Source organism: Corvus cornix, chromosome 1, assembly GCF_000738735.6.
Source record: "Corvus cornix cornix isolate S_Up_H32 chromosome 1, ASM73873v5, whole genome shotgun sequence".
In the NCBI taxonomy this organism is placed as follows: Eukaryota; Metazoa; Chordata; class Aves; order Passeriformes; family Corvidae; genus Corvus; species Corvus cornix.
Window position 1 is genome coordinate 15,814,152 of NC_046332.1, and position 20,730 is coordinate 15,834,881.

The 20,730-nt window shown below is 40.1% G+C and overlaps 1 protein-coding gene across 4 annotated transcripts in view; it reads left to right on the forward strand.

Moving 5' to 3' along the window:
* UVRAG (UV radiation resistance associated) overlaps nt 1-20,730 on the forward strand; it is a 100,266-nt gene that overhangs the window by 14,843 nt on the left and 64,693 nt on the right. For 3 of the 4 annotated variants that reach the window (XM_039556847.1, XM_039556853.1, XM_019283881.3), the window contains exons 2-6: nt 532-649; nt 2,101-2,135; nt 3,916-4,077; nt 4,878-4,952; nt 9,515-9,600. In XM_039556847.1, the coding sequence (XP_039412781.1) occupies nt 532-649; nt 2,101-2,135; nt 3,916-4,077; nt 4,878-4,952; nt 9,515-9,600 (476 nt within the window). Of the gene's footprint in view, nt 1-531; nt 650-2,100; nt 2,136-2,989; nt 3,070-3,915; nt 4,078-4,877; nt 4,953-9,514; nt 9,601-20,730 lie in introns of those variants that run through there. The other variant, XM_039556858.1, reaches the window with a different exon arrangement.

Below are 20,730 nucleotides of genomic sequence, written 5' to 3' on the forward strand. Positions count from 1 at the left end.
ATTTAAGGTTGTTAGAGCAATTTCCAGGATTATTGTGAAATCAGGAAGCTTTGTTCAGCCAGTTCCTAATGGCTCTGGATTAGGTGGTGGTTTATGGTTGAATTCTTTGTCCACTAATGCTTGTTGAAAATAGCTTTGGCTGGGAAGTGTTTCCAGTGCGATGATGCAGAACATCTGGGTGATGCTGCTGCTGTGTTTGAAGCTGATAGTGTCACATATTTGCTTGAAACTGCTCGAAGAGTTTGGGTAATTAGACATGTGGGATAAAAATGACATCCAGGACATGAGTAAGAATAGCTTCTCTTGAATATCAGTGTTGCTTAATCCAAGCTTGTAGGTGCTTGTTGCTTGTCCTGTGGCTTTGCTGAATCCTGGCTGTTGACACTTACTGTCTGACAGAGAAAATGTAGTGTTTGGTGGGATACTTTTTTCACAACAGTGCTTTGTGAATCATTAAAATGCTTTGGAAAAAAAAAGAGGGTTTGTGTTCAATCTAAGAAAGTTCTTTGACTCTGTTTTTCTTATTTTTAGCGTCGGCTTCGTCATCTTCGGAATATTGCTGCACGTAACATCATCAATAAGAATGGTTATCGCCTCTTGGATACGTACTTCACTCTTCACTTGTGTGGTAACACCAAGATCTACAAAGGTAAACCAGGCTTGCTGTCAACCTTTTTGCTAGCTAATCTTTGAAATCTTTGAATTCTTATGATAGAAATTCTCTCTTTTTTCTTTCCCCTCCCCCTTGACAACTTGCTGCCATTAATTACATCACCTTTGCTAACACTGGAAAAGAGCTCTTTAGTTTCCTCAACTTCATAAAAGCTTTCAGTGTTAGCAGCCATGGAAGCAAAAGAGATGGCAGGTTTGGTAGTCTCTTAAATCAGCCTGTTTTTGTCATTGCTCTTCCCCCAGTGATGATGTAAGAAATTGGGAACTTCCAAGGGCACATAAAAGTGAAAGCTTTTGGAACTTTAGTTGTCTTTTTTGGGGAAGAGTATCCAACCCTGTACATGCCAGTTGTTTTACAGAATATACATCAGCACACAATGTTATCAAAGTTTTCAAAAAATAGAATTGTCAGCCAATGACACGAAGCATCCAGGCATCTGTTCTAGTTTGGATAACTGTGTTCAAGCATTAGATCTCATCTCTTTCTTGCTTTGCTTTCCCACTACAGTATATAGCTCTTCATTGTGGAGAGATGTTATTAAAAAATACGTTTTTATTCTCCTTTTGGTGTGATCGGAGATGAATGTTGGTTTTCTCCTAATTTTTATTTTCATCTGGCACAATGCCAAATCTGGTATCTTGCTTTGTTTATTTTTTTTTAGAAGGATAAGAATACAAAACTTTAGCTTGCTGCCTGGGCTTTGTTGTGGTGGTTGGTTGAACCTGTCACTTATGACTGTTTCTGTGGTGTTCAGTGTTAGGGACTGTTTTGCCCTTCACCAAAGCTTTATCCTTGGTCTCCAGTGGGCTGGGATATTGTACAAAATCTGTATTCCTGCCTCTAGAGCTGTCTGTCTAAAGTCTTTAAGCTCTTGCTTTGGCTGGGAAAGCCAAGCATCAGGAGTTGCTTATTCATACATCAGCAGTTGCTTATTCCCATTTAAATACAGGGTTGTTGGCACCTCTGTCAGGTAACTTGACTGTTCCCTCTCTGAGCACCTGGAACAGGTCACCCTCGCTCTACAAGAAAGCTCTGTAATTAATTTGTCCAAGCTTCTGTGTTCCAGGAAGATGGTGTGTGGCAAACCAGTTACTTTGCAAATGTCATCCAAATACTATTAAGTACCATGGCATGTTCTTTCCACAGAAATCGAAGCCTCAGTAAACTTTGAGAATTATCATGGGTATAAAGACGAAATGCTACATTTAAATAATGATTTGTAATAACTAAGTGTGAAAGAGTAATTTTAGTCAAAAGCATGACTACATTTCAAAGTCTTTCTTATGAATCAGTTACTAAAAAACTGGACCCACTAACGTTTGTCTTTCTTGAGTGTTAGTTATTTTAACTTTTTCTGTTTCAAATACTAAGATTTGTATCAGTATTTAAGGTAATCTAAAGGTGCTTTTTTACTTATTTTCCTTTAGAATTTTATAAGAGTGAGGTGATCAAGAATTCTCTGGTAAGTTCATTTAATGTGGAAAAACTTTGTTTTAAAAATTGTATTTTCTGCAGTATATTGATTTCTCCACTGAATGACAACTGTTTAATGTGTCTTTCCACTGTTCAGTTCTGTTAGGAGCATTGTGTTCTTCTCCTCCTTTTCAGATTCTTTTCATGAGGGTTAGAATAGGAAGCTACTGAGTAGTAGAAATGCTGATTTCTATTAGCATCTTTGTGTTGTGTAGGAAAACAGCAAGGAACATGTTCCTGCCATATATATACATAAGTTCTTTGAAGAACTAATAGCTGTAAGAAACTGAAGTTTGAAAACATTAGGTTTTCCAAATTTTTCAGTTTAGATTAGTGAAGGGGCCAGAACTGAACAGTTTATTACAAATGAGGAAGGGTAGTAGTAGGATGGGAGTAGGATGTTGCAAATGTTGGCTAAGGGAGTTTGAAAACCTGCTGAAGACTTTTTAATGCCTGCATTAACAAGGTAGAACTGCTCCATTTATAGCACCCTGGATAAATGCTTTGAAACCCTCCTGAATGGAAGAAAAGCTGTCTGCATACTCAAGACTGCTAACTTCTCCAATTTCTCTCTTAAGTTGATAGGATTTTTAGTTCTCTCTATTCTAAATCAGGAAAAGGAAAAACAAAAAGGGAAACTAACTACAGAACATAAGCGATGGAATAACAAAAATCTAAATAAAAGATGTCTTGAGGACATCCGTATATCACCTATGGGTATTTTAATGACCTGGTATTCTTGTGCCTGAATAGCTATGAAATATCCTTTCTTGTTAGGAGAACTTGATTAATGCATTTCTTCTGTAATACTTACTGGTAACTTTGCCTCTCCCTTCTTTTCAGAGGCATCTTATTCGAAATTGGCTCATCCCAGTTCAGGGATGCTTGGCCATTTCCAAGCTGCTTAAGTGCTAGAAGGGAAGGCAAGTTCTTTCATGGGGTGGTCGGTTCCTACTTTTTGTTTTGGAGGAGCTACTGTTTCTGTGTTCAGCAGAGGAGGGAGAGAAATATATATAAAAGCACTTTCCCATTTCTGCTTTTGGACACCCTGTTGTCTCTTGGCACTAGTAATGTTGGATTGACTTGGTTTTCTTACAGCTTGGGTCAGTTCTTTGGATGTTGTTAGAGATGAGTGGAAATTCTTTGAATGTTGTGTTTGCAAATCCGAGTTCTGATGGAATTTGCAGTTTAGCTTAATGTGTGCTGCTTCTGAAAAGCTCTGGGTGCAAGTCTGATCTCGTGGAATAAAGATGAGCTTTTAGTGACAGCATTTGAGGATTGAGCATCAGTCAAGGAGGAGTAGAATGTGAACAAATATGTCAGCAAATTGTGCAAATTTAATTATTGGGGAATAGATCAGCATTTCACTTTGGCAATACAAGCTATACCCTGGTTTTCAGAAGCTGAATTATAACTGTGAAAGGAATGTTACTTCCATTTTGAAAGTTCCTGATTTGGTTAAACTGAGTTAGTAATTTCTGAAGTAAATTCTTTGATGTCTTGTAATGGAAGGAAGCAAAACCCATTCACAGTTTCTGAAGTACTTTACAGCATGTACCTTTTAACTGAGGAATTCTCTCTAGCAAACAGTGTAAGGAAGCAGCAGAGATTGCTGGCTTCAACTCTTTGTGAACCTTGAAATGGCTGTTGTTCCTCATTCTTAAGATTTTTTAAAATCTTTGAGGGGGGCTTTGCTACTTTTTGAATTGTCAATGTTTGGACTAGTGTCAGCCTGTTTAAATTGTATTTATCCTTCTTTGAATACTCAGAATCCAACATGGAGGAGTCTGGACTTTGGAATAATGCCTGATCGTCTTGATACCTCTGTCTCTTGTTTTGTTGTGAGGATCTGGGGTGGCAAGAAGGAGCACTTCCAGCTTTTGATTGAATGGAAGGTCAATCTAGATGGGTTAAAGTACTTGGGCCAGCAGGTAACGTGAAAACATTTTTTCTCAGCTTTCTTCTTAAGGAAACAAAACATCTGGATTAATTAATGTGTAGTATGCTAAGAAAGGAAATGAGTCTTCAAAGGTTGTATTTTAAAGTTTGATTACAGATACCATGTTAGTTTACATCAGAGCTTTAAATCATAAAATCATGCAGTGGTTGGGGTTGGAAGAGACCTTAAAGATCATCCAGTTCCACCCCCCTACCATGGGTAGGGACACCTTCTGCTAGCCCACCCAACGTGGCCCACTTCCAGGCATGGGGCAGTCACAGCTTCTCTGGGCAGCCTGTGCCCTCACCATCCTCACAGCCAAGAATTTCTTCCCAATATTCTATTTAACCCTACCCTTTGGCAGTGAGAAGTCATTCCCCCTTGTCCAAAGTCCCTCTCCAGCTCTCTTGGAGCCCCTTGAGCCAGTGGCAGGGGCTCTAAGGTCTCCCTGGAGCCTTCTGTTCTCCAGACTGAGTTCTCGAGTCTTACCTCTGTTAAGTTTCCCGCTCTCTTAGTTATTTTTGTCACCTGTAAATACAATAATAGGAAAGACGCTCCAGCTAGTGTTTCTGATTTCAAAGTAGAATGGCTGAACATAGTAACTGTTGTTAAAGTGTGAAGCAAACAGGTTTTCCATGGTTAAATTCAGTTTTCTCTTGAGATTTTATGTACTTCTAGAATTACAGGTGATGAAAAAACTGCTTTAGACTCTTGGAACAATTTTTGTTCATTTGGTGTGAAAATGTGCAGTAAGCTGGCTGTAAACTGATTTGTTTTCTTCCTTCCCTACAGATCCATGCAAGAAACCCAAATGAGATTATTTTTGGTCTCAATGATGGTTATTATGGAGCTTCATTTGAACAGAAGGTAAAGGTGTCTTGTATTTGTTCTGGCTTGTTGGTACTGGTGACAAACTGAAAGTCAATCAGTGAGCTTGATTTTTCACATTTGGATGCTCAGAACATTAAAATGCATTGTTTTGAGAAGAAATATTTTTTTGACATGACAGATAAGAACTAATATCTTGCCTTGGTTACATGGATATCTGTGGTGTTTTGAAAAGACTTAGGGTGTAGCATTTAAGGTCCAAAAATCCTTTGGTTACTGAAAATAAGCTTTGACTATATTCTTTGAGGCAGCCATTTCATTCAAACATAGGACATACTGAAAATGATGTTGTTGTTAAGACTCATTTTCATGGCAAATATAAAACCACAAAGTTTTGGTTATCAGCCTGAAGCCTAGAGTTTGTAGGTCTTTACTGGGAAGCTGTTTATTTGCTCATGCTGCTCCTGTTTTACTCCATGGGTTTTTTCCCTCAAGTATCCACTACAGTATTTGTGCCTGTCCAGCCAGTATTGCCTATGATTATTGCCTCATTGATGATGAAAAGATTTAAACTTACCTGTTGTAAATAGTGCATCTGACAGGTTTTTTAATCCCAAATTGTTGCTGGCAGTGCTATGGTACAGATAGGTTGTGTTAAGGAGTCCCTGGTTGGAGAGGAGATGACTCCTTGACACACAGCTGCACTTTCTGCATTCAGTTTTCCTGAAGCAGGATGCAATTGTAGTTCTTCAGGATTTCGGTACTGACAGCCTGGGCCTGAATTCGAAGATGGGGACATTATCTTCTTTTTCTGATTGTTGTCAGGACTTGTTCCCTAGCTCATAAGGTCTAAAGGTACTTCTTGGTTTTGGTTATAGAATCATATAATAGAATCGTTTGGGTTGGAAGGGATGTTCAGGACCATCTCATTCCAGCCCCCTGCCATGGACAGCGACACCTCCCACTAGACCTGGTTGCTCCAAGCTTCATCCAACCTGGCCTTGAACACTTCCAGGGATGGGGTAGCCACAGCTTCTCTGGGCAACCTGTGCCAGGGCCTCACCATACTCACAGGGAAGAATTTCTTTGAAATATCCAGTCTAACCCTGCTTTCTGTCAGTGTGAAGTCATTCCCCCTTGTCCCAGACTCACAGAGTCACAGAATATTCTGAGTTGGAAAGGACCCACTAGGATCATTCTGTCATTTCAGGCCCTTCTCCAAAGTCCCTCTCCAGCTCTCTTGCAGCTCCTTTAGGCACTGGCAGGGGCTCTAAGGTCTCCCCAGAGCCTTCTCTTCTCCAGGCTGAACACTCCCAGTTCTCCCAGCCTGTCTCCAGAGCAGAGGGGCTCCAGCCCTCAGAGCATCTCCATGGCCTCCTCTGAACTTGCTCCAGTAACTCCATGTCCTTCTGATGTTGGAGATCGCAGGATGCAGCACTGCAGGTTGGGTCTCTCACCGTGCAGGTTCCTCATTCTGTATCTCTGTTGCAAATACAGTCATAGCCTGTCAGGTAGAGGAGCAAAGTAGGAATCTCTGGTAGCATTACTGGTGGACAAATTCTAAGTAATGCAGGCAATTGTAGTATAGTAATTGTCTTACCTGAATAAAAGAACCATAGCCAGAGCCTCTTTCTTGTTACTGTCACTGATTCTTCACTTTTTATTCTAGAGATGTCATAAAACTTTTAAATTCTATATCCTTGATAATATATAGGTATTAGGAGTTTTTACCTTTCTTCCTCTCTTCTGTCCAGCAGCAACTTGGCTGTTGCTGAGATGCTGAAAAAAAATGTTATCTTTGAGTCATGTTCTTACTCAAGTTGCAAGTTTTTTACTGCCGTGGATACTAAAAAGGTTGGGTTTCAAAGGTTTCAAAACCCTTTGTGTGTGCCTTCTGAGAGCACTGAAGGGTACTCTTTCTTTACTATAGATGTCTGACAGTAACTCTTCCAGTGTTTACAGCTTCTCTTCTCAGTATAAATACAAAAGTGTGCTGCCAATATAGCTGCTTTGTTCTTGATCACATTTGACTTTCACATAATTGTACCTCCAACTTCTGGACTTGAACAAGTTTATTATTATTTTGCAGCAGTAAGTTTGCTGGAATATTTCAGCAGGGTTCTGCTACTTTCATCAGAACCATGTCCAATGTATTTTCCTGTTTCCTTTCTGGCACTGGACCACTGAAGCACTTGTTCCTCTCTGTTTCACCCTCTCTACTAATCATACACTGAACCTTTACTTGGCGTTGCTTGAACTGGACCAATGTTTAAATAAGATAGATGTGCGCTTCAGGAATTTATTCTGAAGCTGTTAACCTGGATTTAAAGTGTTCCTTATCCTTGAGCAGCTTTCTGAATCTGATTTTGTCTGAGGCTTCATGTTTGTGTGTAAAACCAGTATTCACCAAGATTCAACATAATCAATTCTGGATGCTATAGTAGCTTTCCTAAAGCCAGGTTTCTCTTCCTCTGGTTTCCTCAATGCCTTCCTGACTTACAGATTGCCTTTCAACCATTTTATGTTTGCTGCTTCCAACTGATAGAACTCACCCTTGTTCTTGCAGTGATACCTTTTCAGAAAGTACATTGAGGGAAGCAAGTTCTAGTTAATGACTAGCTTTCTGTTGTCTCCTTAAAGAAGTAAAAGCAGAATTAGTCAATACAGCTCTCTGTAGCTCAAAATAATTTGACTATTGTCAGAGGCATGGGGAAAAGAAAAATAAGGTGTATTTTTTTAGGGATGCTGAATTGTGGCTTTCATTTCCTTTCATCAAGAAGAAAAGACCCTCATCTTTGGAAAGCTGTATCTCTCTCTTTTTTTCGTCTGTGGTCTCCATCAATGTAGGTAGAGTCTTTCCCCACATATGCATATTCTTTAAGTATTTTTTAGCAGCTAGATCCTGGCCACTCTGCACAAGCAAAGCCTTTTTGTGTGTTTACAAGTATATGTGCCTATATCTAGTAAACATGGCAGAGAAAATGACATAGTGCTCTTTTGGAGGGTAAACTTCCTAACAGCTAAGTCTGAAACCCTTACATTACATGTTCTATAAATTTCCTCAGGGTAGAACAGTTTGCATACACCACTTGGTGCCTGACTCTTTGGAAAATTCCTTTCAACACTGTAGCACAGGGGAAAAAGAAAAGGCTGAAACAGATTGCTGCTGCAAATTCTTTCACTTCTAAAACCAGTTATTCTAGGTCAGTCTTCTTTTTCTCTGAAAAATGTTGCACTTTGCTTTCTGAAGGCAGTGTTTGTTGAAACACCATCAACTTCATGCTGTTAAATCCTAGAATGGTTTGGGTTGGAAGGGACCTTAGAGCTCATCTAGTTTTACCCCCCTGCCATGGGCAGGGATACCTTCCACTAGATCAGGTTGCTCCAAGCCCCATCCTACCTGGCCTTGAACATTTCCAGAGACAGGGCATGATGATGCTGGTACCTTGTGCATTTTCAGTTTTCCACCATCCTAGTTCTTTCAGACATTAAGATGTTTTTATTTTGGTATTTTTTTATGGAAGGCTGTCTGGATTTCAGAATTTAGCATCCAGTATCTTGGGAATGGAAATGAGGAGCTGAGAGAGCTGCTGGGATGGTGTCCCTGTAGCAGTGTGATGTGCTACATAGCATGTAGAACTCAGGATTATTTAGGTGGAACCATATTTTTGGTGGAAAGGAATGTCTGCTGTATGGCCTATGGTTAACACAGTTGTGTCAGGAGATGTTGACGTTTAGCTCTGAATTTCAACATCATCTGTATGGAGACAGACTCCTGTTGGGGCAAGAAAGAATCTGTAGGCAGGGATTGTGGTACTCAGAATCCATCTCTATCTATTGCAAAGCTGGCTGATCACAGGTACCAGGTGGGCTGCTTTATACACTAAAATAAGTGCCTTTTTTCCTGCAATCCATAATCTTTCTGACAGTGCTGCTGGGTGGCTTGACCTGCTTAAAATTTACTTTATCATGTAAAGGAACACTTCCGAGTTTGTGGCTTTTCTAGGAATTTGTGTGACTGTGCCTGATATGGAAAAGCTCAATATATGGCATTTGAATCATAAAGCATCGGTGTTCGTCTGTTACTCTTTTGATCCCTCTTGTGCGGAATGGACACTTTGGTCTCTTAAAAGAACAACTTTGTGTTATTCTTACTTTGTAACTTCCAGAAACTTGTTCACGTTTCTCAAAACTAAGATTACTTTGATCTTTTAATGTGTTACAGCATGGATAAAGGATAGAGCTTTATCTCGTGGTCATGTAATTCTCTGGCACGTGACTGATTGGGCTCTCAGGTCTGAAGCTGAAGAATGGCAGTGCTGTCAGTTGCAGTTTTCAAGTGTTTCTGTTCATAAAATTCAGTTATGGATTAAAGTTCAAGAAAACACACTGTGTGTCTAGAACACAGATAAACTGATAGGTCTTTTATACCTTTTATAGGTAAGTGGTATTGTTTCTACTTACCATAGATAAAACATGTATAAAGACAGATTTAAAATACACTAAATGCAAGATCATTTATTCTACTAAAAGTGCACGCTCTTAGTCAAGATGGATTTTTTAAAATTATTTTTTAAATAATAATTCTTCCTTGTCTTAAGGATCACTCAGATACTCTGAAGAACAGTCTTCTCCAGGTGGATCAGAACTGTGTTCGTAACTCTTATGATGTCTTCTCTTTGCTTAGGTAAGGTTTTTGATAATATTTTGTAAAAGCTATTGTAACTTTTCTAGTGTGTGTGTGTGTGTGCGTGGAAGGGATCTTTCCAAATATTAAAAAACCTCAACATTCTGGTGTGGAATGTGCAAAGAAGATACCAAGGTTTTGCCAATTTACTTGCATAGTGAGGAGCTGGGGTGTGGTGTATGTGTGTTCTGTGGACGTCACTGGGCTTCTTACATGTGGATTCTTGAGTGCTCCGAACTAGGACTGGCTGTGGAGCTGGCCCATGGACATGCCTTGTGAATGTCAAAATCATGGAGCTTCTTTGTTGGAAAGTTTCTGTGGAAAGCCCCTTCTCTGTTCTCAACAGCAATAAAATTTGTTTAAATACAAGAGAACATATGTCGAGACCCAGTTATTCCAACACAGATGTGGTCGAAGAAAGGTACTATGGTTTTTTGCTTTTGGGTGGCTACTTAAATGTCTGTGGTGATAAAAAACATGAAGTGTTAGTATTCAGTTAAGCAAGATGTCCTTTTTCAGATCTGCTTTAATGATGATATTAAAGCAGAGTATTAGTTACTAGAAAATATTAGTTATGAAAAAGTATAATTGTTGTCCACCACTGTCAGTAGGTTGGTCTTGAGGAATCTTTGTATAAATTGCATTTTACAAGACAGGTTAATAACTTCAGGTCTGCAATAAAGGCAGTAGATGTGCTATGAAGGAAACCCTTGAGTAGGAGATGTTTAATATGCTGTCAAAAGTCTATGTAAAAATACATTTGACTTTTTGTATCAGTTGTACAAGTTAAATCCATTTGATCGTGTTGACAGTAGGTGTCAGTGTTGCCTGTCTGAAGAGAGGAAAAGTTAACTTAGGTTGCCTATTCAGATGTCCGTATTTAAGCTCTCTTAAAATTTGAGTGTGCTGTTTCTTGAGTCTGTAAAGCATATTTAAACTGAAGGCTACTTTCTAAATGTTTGTTTTCCGTGCTTTTAGTGGGAAACAACCGGGGGGGTGTTAGAAAGTTCTGATTACATTCTGGCACAGTCCATTAGAAGAGAGCTCTTGTACTAACTAACATTAAGTATACCCTGAATACTTTATTCATGAGTGTTTTTCACATTTTGTGTGCACATCTATGTAGTATGAAGCATGTTCCAGAAAAAAACCTCACTATTCTACTAACTGGTCATTAACTTGACCAGCTGGACCCCTGTCTAGCCCTGTGTAATTGATCTGTAATCCTTCTTCTGAACATGCCTGACTGGTTTTCCTCAAGCTTACAAGAAATGAAGATGTCAGCTGTGATAAAATTCATTTTGCTGAGTGCCTACCAGTGCTCTTTTGAACCCTGACTACTGGAGCTTCTCTCAGTTTGGGGGGATGGAAGAGTCCAGGCTCAGTCTCTCACAGTGCCTAAGCATGCTGTTGGGTTTAGTTTCTGATAAGCTCTGTCTCTGAGCTGAGACATCCTCCTTTTTTATTTTGTCCCAAAAGAACAGTGTTTTCCAGGCCTCAGAACCAGGCCTGCTGCTGATTGTATTTCAGTGGATTCTGCATGCCATATCAAGGGGGTTACATTGCATTGTGTAGTTCCAGCAGAAGTTAAAACTTGTAATTTGTGACTCTACCTAGGTGTCATTTTTGTCTGATTTCATTGTAGCTGGGAAAGTTTGTCAGGAACTAAGGCAGAGTCCTCTTGTGTAGTTTAGAATCCTCTCTATTCCCTCTCACATTAACTCTGCTTTTTTACAGGTGAATTTTCTATACTGCTGCTTACCTTTGATATCAAGCTGAAAAGCCTGGTGTTTGTTTTAAAATAATCTCTTGTCCCTTTTTGTCACGTGTGAGGAATGAGACAACTCTTGGTTCTTAATTAAAATAATTAAGAACAATTTATTAAAAGAACAATCAGAAAAAAAAATTCCAAGTACAAAATAATTATAAAGCCAAAAAAACCCAAAAACCGGGTCTGCAGTGATTAGAGACCTTGTTGGCTGAACCGGCTCAGAAGTCCCAAGGCAGAGACCTTACAACGCTGTGGAGACTTCAGCTACCCCAAAGTCTGAATGGTTAAATTGCCTCTTTGAAAGAGGTAGAGGCCTGTGCTCCTACCACCAGGCTTCACCAGCAGCTAATCTGAGGTGAAAATGGCCCCTCCGAGCTGGTGGCCAGCAGTTTTACAAAGTCTGGGTCCTGTCCATGACCGTCCGCTGTCCAGCCTCCATGGTCCTGGATGATTGGTGGTGTCTTGAGGTGAGGTAATCTCAGTCTGCCAATGGCTCGCTGCTGTCTAAGGGAAAGATGTCATCGGCTCCAAGGGCGGGAAAAGTCCTCATTAAAATTCCAGGTTGCCATGGTGCTGAGCTGCCGACCAATGGCCAGGTTCTAAAAATAACTCCCTGTCAGTTAGAAGGTCTCCTTCTTGGCAAAGCTCAAAACTCACTTAAAACTTAGAAAGGTTAAGAACACTTGGTAAAAGGTCTAAAATTGGGTTATAAATATTTCAGAGAACTCTTAAAAACAGGGTAATTAACTTGGACACATACAGGAATTAAGACATTGTGGGTTTTTACAATTTTTAGGGACTAAAGAGGGGAACAAACTTACGGAACTTAATATTAACAAAGGATTTTTAACGAGGAATTATGTAAAACACTCTTTAACCAACTAATCAGGGGAATAACTTTGGAACTTAATAGCTCTCAACTGGGTTGATGGGTAATTTGAATAAACAATAATTAAACAATTAACAATTAAAAGTTGAAAACACTTAATATGCAAAGGCCAACACTCCATTTCATATATGACATCATGTGTCCTTTGTCTCCTACCAAGTAATTTGGTTTGCCACCTCCTCCAGGAGTCCATGCTTGAATAACCAGCCCATGAACTCCTTCCAAAGATAGTTCATATGAGCGTGTTCCTCTTTGAACAGAAGAGAGAGATGGGCATAATTTGAGTTGTGATTCATTAGACAGAATGTACTTTGGGAAGAAATGAGTTTCTGTCTTCCTTCTTCTGTCCATTGGCTGTAAAGAGAATATTGAGGTGTCCACACCATAAAGATTTGCATCTGGTCACATAAATACCATGTTTTGAAGAGTTTCTCATGATATTTGTGTGTAGTAAAAATTCATAAGCTGCACATGTGGTTTCCTAATATTTTCACAATAAATATGAATATGAAGAACAGCTTGTACTGGCTTTATTTAAACTTCTACAAAAGGAAGCAAACCCTGGTGACAGTGGGATCTGAGTCCCAGTTGTTGTGGTGATACTGTGCTGCCAGATGTGGCAAAGCCACTGATAGCCAAAATGGAGAGAACTGGTTCTAGCTCATCCCCTAACTCTTGACTGCGCAATGAGAACTTCTGTGGTTGATCTCTGTTTCAAAACTGCTTTTGGGGGAAGAAGTGATGTAGTTTTTATCCTCAGAAGTGAATAGATAAAATTCTGAAGCTTGTGAATAGACCTTAATGGAAAGTGTATGCTTGGCTCAAATTATGTTGATTAAAAAAATTAATTGGGAATGAGAGTGTGTGAACAGTAGAAATTTTTTGTGCAGCGGATTAAAATATTGCTTGTGTGTTCAGATGCTGAATTACATGGATTTACAAGTTAATTAAGCAGGAGGAAAAGGTTAAACATTCAGGCAACTCCTCTTTACACAAAGGAGGTCTCAGCACCTCTTGCAGCTCATGACTTTTTTTTGTTCTGGGACAGGGAAAAGATCTTCAGGCAAACATGATGCCGCTTGTAAGTTGTTTGTGCCATGTGGAAGTGACGGATGTTCTTCCAGCCATTTGCTTTAAAAGGGCTAACAAACAAAAATTCACCACATCAACTGGATAGCTCAAATTTTGAGGGTTTTGTCCCTTGTCATATTTCTGGAAAAGAGATCATTTAAAGACTTTCTAAACATTATGTTGCTGGTAGTAATAGTTATAAAGTAACATGTTTTACCTTTCACACAGCACTTGGGATGGGCCAGATTCATCTGAGGTCATGTTCTGGACATGTCTCAATAATCAAGTTCCCAGCACGTTTGCAGCACTAATGAGAATAGGTTTATATTTAGTGTTCTCTTGGTTTTCTATCCTTCCTTTTCTTAAAGCTTTGAAAAATAGATACTTATTATTAAGTGGTGTTGGGAAGATGAGATATCACTAAAGAAAGGGCTTAAAATGCTATGTATTAAAATTCTACTTCAATTTCTAAATACAAGAATTAATATAGTGTATTCTGCAACAGCTTTTTGTGTTGCTGTGACACTTAGAGAGCAATTGGCCTGTGCCTCTAAATGTGTGAATGCCTGAAATCCTCCCATATTCTGCCTGGAGACAAAAAGTGCTCTAAGAACTAGTGAAAGTCTGCCCCACTGAAGTTTTACTTCCTGTAGTTTTTATTACTCTGTTCAGAACTGCCATCTCTGTGGCTTAACTGTTCTTCAGCAGATGGCATGGTATGTTTATGGCATTTAGCCAGCCAGTTAGTGCAGATTGAAAACATTTTGCTTGTGTTTCTGTTTAAAAAAGTGTTCTTTAACAACAAAACCAACAACAAAATCTGATACTGTCACAATTTGAGTGCTGGGATAGGTAAAAAGACCAGCTCCAGGTAGCTGCTTAATATTGTTAGTGTCTAATCTGGCAGAATTTGATTTTAATAATATTTCTGGTATTAGTTAATGGGGCAGAGGTATGCTTCAAGTGACAGGCTTTGCTTCAGGGTTTGCCATCTGTAATATAGGTGTTCATTTAAAGAAGAGTGCGGTGTCTTGTCACTGAAGAGATATTATTTAAGAATACAAATGTTGGTAGTGTTTGTCTGTGATCCGAAACTGAGATATTCATAAAATCACCTTTGAGTGACCCAAGGCTAAAACATATTGACATGATATAAAATCAGCTTTTTGTTTAGCTCTGCTTACTTTAGGAAAGATGTTTTTAAATAGTTATTTTGCTTTTATTTAAACTCTTCCATCTTTATTAGCAGTTTTATTGAATAAAAAGAAGTTGATCTTTGAAAATAGAAATGAAGACAAAATATATGGTCAATGTAGGCTGCCGTGGAGCTTAAAAACTTATTAGTGGCTCCTCAGAGTAGTTTCTCTGAGACTAGAGTCACTGAGATTGCGTATGCCAAATGTAGTAACTGCCTTTGTGCAGCTATTTTTAGCAGATAGAAATTATGCTGAAAGTGAAGCTGTTTTTCATAAGCTCTGAGGAGGGAATAGTGCAGTGCACAAGGGCCTCGTGGGCTTAAGCTGCTCAGTGCTAAGGTGTATCTCAGGTACATTGACTTGTCTTCTGTAAACCGGTCCATCTTGATCAGTGTCCTGTCTGACAGGAGCTCAGCCAGACTTTGCTATTGATTTATTGATTTTTTGCTATAATTGATTTAAGTAGCAGTTCCAAACTTTAGGCTTCCAGTTGTTTAGTGGGGTTAAAAGGAGGTAAAGGAGGAAGAAGACACGCTCTCATCACCGGCTATCTGACTTCAGAGAGTTGCAGAGCATCTGATAAATGCAGAGGCGAGCCATGCAAAGCTGTACTGCCTTTTGAACTTCCCTGAAGTTCCTCTATTTCCATCTTCATCTCCATGAAAGAAGTGAACCCAATGGAGCTAGGCACTAGATGGGACTACATGGAAATGAGTTGCTTTTGCTACCCTATTCTTTTTGGCATGCTGGTAGCTGCATAGAGATAAGGGCAGGCAGAAAAGACCTAGTTAGTTAAATTTCAAAATATGCACTGATAATTAAGTCTCCTGTTTCTAGCTTTTCCCTTTGCTATCCTTTACTCAGAGAAGGGTCCCAAGTCATAGCTGTGACCAAAACCTCTCTAAATACAGTTAGGGATGTTCATGCGGTGGAACAGTCACATACCATCCTTTTATAGAATGTGAATGGGTCAGGAAAGGTGATCACTAATAAATAACCCAATGCTCTTGCAGTGCCTTGCTCTAGCTTTTTCTATGAGATCCTAGCAATCAAATTGCAGACTTTTGGACTTCAGTGTTGATACTGCTGCTGCCATCATCCTCTCCCAGTAGATGTGGAAATGCATCATCTTAACTGTGGAATAAGTTGTAGGATTCCTCTTACCTGCTCTTGAATCACAAAGTTCCTCTGCTAAAACATCCCTTTGCTAGTGATAAGCATTGGGAGGTTTTTTTTGTGATGGCCAAGTTTGATGTTTCTAAACAGGAAGATTTGCACCTGGAAGACTTAGCACTTTGTACCCAATAAGCAGCCAGGACCAGGCAGGCATCCCCCCTTGGCTTTGGACAGGCAAATCCAGGTGGTCTAAGGCCAGGATGAATTAATAAGAGCTGGAATCAGACCTCTAGAGTGCCTCTGTATGCTTAATTAAGCCGTCCTGAAATGGATGAACAGTTTAACAAGTGTCATCCTTCTTGGCCTGAAAACTTTGTGGGTTGGAATTGTGCTGTGGTGGCTTCCTGAGAAGCAGCAATGGAGATGAAAACTGGGGTCTGATTTTTCTCTGTTTTGACAGGTTCCTTAGGGATTTTTATTAGTGGCATCAGACTTCCAGACAAATACATTCCCAGGCATTTTACTCTGTGGTGCTGAGCTGTATAGGAACTGAGGCTATTCAGTCATTAGAACACTCAACTTACAAGCCTGCCTTTTGCCAAAATCTGTAGCAGAGAGTGGCGTGGGTCATGGCAAGTTGAAACAGTCCATGAAGCATAAGAACAGTAGGTGGTTTTTTGTATGTTAACTGCTGGGTTAGTAGTCTGCTGCTGCTCTGATCTTCAATTTTCCTAATATATCATGTGGAATAAACCACCCTTGCAGTGGCACATTTTTAGCATAGGTATATTGCTAGTTTTTGGTCAAATTTGGTTTCAAAGCGCTTCTGAGAGGAATTACACAAAGCTTTGCAGGACTTCAAAAGTAGCTTTATTCTGCCTCTTTATTTGTGACAATATGTAAAAGATGGTGTCAATGAAGCAATACTGAGAAGTCAGAACCCAGTCCTGCTCCTTTTTCTGGCTCTATGAAATTAATGAAAAACAGCACGTTGTAGAATCATAGAATAGTTTGGGTTCAGAGGGACCCTTTAAAGATCATCCAGTTCCACCTGCCTGCCATGGCAGACCAGGTTGTTCCAAGCCCCATCCACTCTGGCCTTGAACACTTCCAGGGAGGGGGCATCTACTACCATCTTAAGCAACCTGTGCCAGTGTTTCACCATTCTCATTGTAGAAAATGTCTTCCTTATCTTTAGTCTAAATAGCCAAGTGTCACTGAAGGAGAGTCTAAGTAATTTACTGATGGATATCTGAAAGTTTCTAAGAAGGAAGATTTTGTGAACATCAGGACTGTTTATTTTTGTTAAATCTTTGTCATGGATTTGGCCATGATAATGGTGCTGTGAGTTGCTTTCTCTTCAGCCTGGGCAAAGATTTTGGTGAATGCAATCATGTCTCTAAAATCCTCAGAACTATCCAACCACAACAGGGAAAGTCAAGGCAGCATTTTGACTGAGAACAAATAAAAGGGATTAAAGATCTTGCCCTGGGGAAAACGCTCCAATAAATTTGCTAATTAAAGCAGGGCAGGGTGGGGAATGTATGGAAATCTGAGAAGCTGCAGAACACTCCTGAGAGCATTATGACCATCCTTGTCAAGTGGGAGTTTTGACTACTATAGCTGCAGAATTCCACTTCTCTTGGAAGAAAACTCAGATTTGAATTTGGGGGTGGCTTCCAGGAGAAAGTGCAGCAGTATGAAGCTTTGAAACATGAATCACCTGAATATTGGCTAGTGTTCCACCTCCTTCTTCCTCCACTGCGTAAGCCTGTACTCTGCGGTCACAAGCACTTTATCAGTTGTGTGACCTTGAGTGGAAGAACACAATCAAGTGGAGAGCAAGTGGTCTCTTTCTGGCGGGGGGCGTTAAACGCATTCAGTCTGAATTTGTGCATCTTTCTTTTCAGTTGTTTAATGAATCCCAGTCTTAGGCTTGCTCACTGTCTCAGAGTGAGAATTGAAACTTCTATGAAGATTTGTTAGGAAAAGGCTCTTGAATTCTGCTGGTGATACTGTCCACCTGGCAGAGTTGTCTTCACATGTTTATGCACTTTGGAAATTTGATTTGCATCTAATTTACCTTTTTTACTAACTACAGTGTCTTGAATATGATTCTGTGTGCCCTGGCAGCAAGGTTTCTGTAATCACAAACGGAGAAAGAACAAAAAGAAGCTTCCTCTGTAATTGGCCACATTGATTTTTGAATTAAAAAAATCAACCCATTAATCCATCCATTTAACTGGAGTTAAATCTGTGAACTGGAATAAGAGAACTAGAGACATCTCACATTTTGTCGCTTCATTTCTCAAAAAAATTGACTGAGTTTTACTTTAAGGCTCTCCTCTTCCATTCATGCCCTGTGAGTATTGAAGGTGATCTATATCCTAGCTAGCTTCCTTAAATATTCCTTGAACTGGAGGCTGGAACTTGCCCTGCTGCCCATTTAATAAAAGTGTTTTTTCGTTTTCTTTGTCTCCAAATAGCTCGAAGCATTCACTGTTGCAGTCCTCAAATCCACATGGACTTGATTATTTTAAAACTTGAGTCTTAAATATGTAATGCTTACATGTAAGTGATTTACATGTAGGATTCAGAATTGTTTGAAAGAATGATGGAAAATTATCTGTGCTGTAACAGCACTGTCTTGTGTGAGTTTCTTACAGCATTGGGTCTTGTAGAGGCTTAATGTCATAAATGTCTAAGTCAGACTTGCATTTTATTTCTTCTTACTCCCTACTGTCTTTTCTTGCCCTACATCTGCTTTTGACAAATTGTAGGTATAGGTTTCCGAAGAAATTGGAAAGGGAGTATATGATTATAAATTGGAATTTTTTTCTTGTGGGAAAGCAGATGTAGCAAATCATGGTTTAAGGGGTTATGGAAAAAATGTTATAGCTGGCTGGCACTCTCCAGAATCTGAATTTGTGGACTGATATAAAGTAGTGTGCCTTCCAGTTTCTGAATTTAATAGGAAAGTCTTTAATTTTTTTTTTTCTTTAATAATAGGTTTGGGTACTTTACTTCCAGGACCCTACATGTCACTTACTGCCAGAAGTGTTCCATTCTATTTTCTAAATCCCATGTAGTAATTCTCAGTTTAAATGTAGTCTTGCTGTAAACAAAGGTTGTTCTGGCAAATAAGACAAGAGGCATTCTCTTGTGAGAAGGAGCTGCAGTATGTGACTGCTATAATTAATTGATGTATTTATGGCTAAAAGTTCTGTACATGAAAAATCCAGATGTGTCTGATAGAAGAAAATAGATATTTGGAGTGGATGATAGAACTGCAAAATCATATATCAACTGTCTGATAAAGCTGAGACTCTTTCATTAATGTAAATATAAGCATATGTTATCTTAATGTTGGGGGTTAAGATTTTTCCTTTTGTTTCTTTCTCTCATGGAATTTTGTCCCATGTGTTGCTAAGAGACAATAATGACTGCTACTTAATAGAGACAAAAGATGTAGCCAAGGAGGAGCGGAAGGGCAGCTGGTTGTACTATTGTAGCTGAGGGGGCATCTTGGGAAGGGCAGAGATACTGTGAGATTTTGGCTGGGGGGTTCGGGGCCAGGCTCGGCTTCTCTCTCTCGCTTTCGGGGTTGGAGGCGGGACAGCCAGGTGGTCTGCGGTCACAGCCTGGAGGGTTTGGTGCCACTACGGAGCATTGTCCTTCCACTGAGTCTCCTGCTGTGCGTGAGCCTTTGCTCATTAGAGCAGCTGTTGAACTGGGAACTTATTAACACCCAATCTGACTGGAAAGGACCCTAACCATCTATTCAGGGGAAAACCTGGGAGCCCGACCCTCTTCCTATTCCCGGACAGCATTTCTCCTCAGCTGCCTGCAGCAGCCATGCTCCACTGCTTTTTGCTGCTGCCTTGGGCTTTTTCGCTACACTCTAACCCAGCACCCCGTGTCCCCCTGACCCCCGTGGCTCCTGCTGAGACTGGAGTTTTCTGTTACATTTTGTGTGCCACCCCGCGGGGTGTGCCTGCTGCTGCCATCCCAGCCACCACTCCGAGGTTTCTGCTGCAGTCCATTTTTGCCATCCAGCTTGCCTGCCATTACCATGCAACTGAGCTCGCACCACAGCGCCTCCTGCAGGCGCGGGGAACCATCGCACCCACCCTGCCTGGCCAGGAGCCACCAGCGCCCCTGCCGGCTGTGAGCGGAACTGCACCGAAGGGGAAAGGGCCCAACAGCCGAGGGAGGCTGGCACTGGGTTCCTGGTTCTGTTGGTTGTTGCTGGCATAGTTATTGTTGTTTGTTTGCCTTGTTTTATATATATATATATATATTTTATATATATATATATATATATATGTAAAAGTAAAGAACTATTATTCCTTTTCTCATATCTTTGCCTGAAAGCCCCTTAATTTTAAGGTTATAATAATTTGGAGGGAAGGGGGTCACATTTTTCTATTCCAAGGGAGGTTCCTGCCTTCCTTGACAAACACCTGTCTTTCAAACCAAGACACTTAATAGGCACAACTCTCACTACACTCCAGCTTTCAGTTTTTTAGAGATTGCAGCCAGGAATGAATTTGCTATACAAACTAGTAAATCACTGGACTAATGCACGAGCAAGAGAGACCAGAATACTGCAGCGTGTCTTAAAGGAAAGTGCTCCAGCTGAACCTGAAGACTCACTGCAGGCTTGAAGAGAGTGAATCTGTTGTTACAGCACATTCCCAAGTTGTAAAGTCACGTTGGACTGCTGCACTGTTCAGTCCTGGGAAATAAGGAAGACTGATTGGTGTTGCATACAAGACAATAACATTATGGCAAAGAAATCCTGTAATGATGAAGAAGTCCAAAACTTGGTAACCTTTTCCCCCCCACCCCCCTCCAAGCCAGTACCAAAGTTGGATTGATTGGTGGAACACTGTATGCTAGAATGGTTTCAAATCTTACAGCCAAGGTAGAAAGTAGGTTGTAGACCTTTTTTTTGGGAGGGTGGTGGTTGTTGGGGAAAGCAATTTGAAATCAGACTTGAAAAGCCTTGAGGAAATAACCTAAATAGCCTGTATTTCAGGAACCTGGGATCTAGAAAGTGAAGAGGAGAGATGTTGAAATTTTAT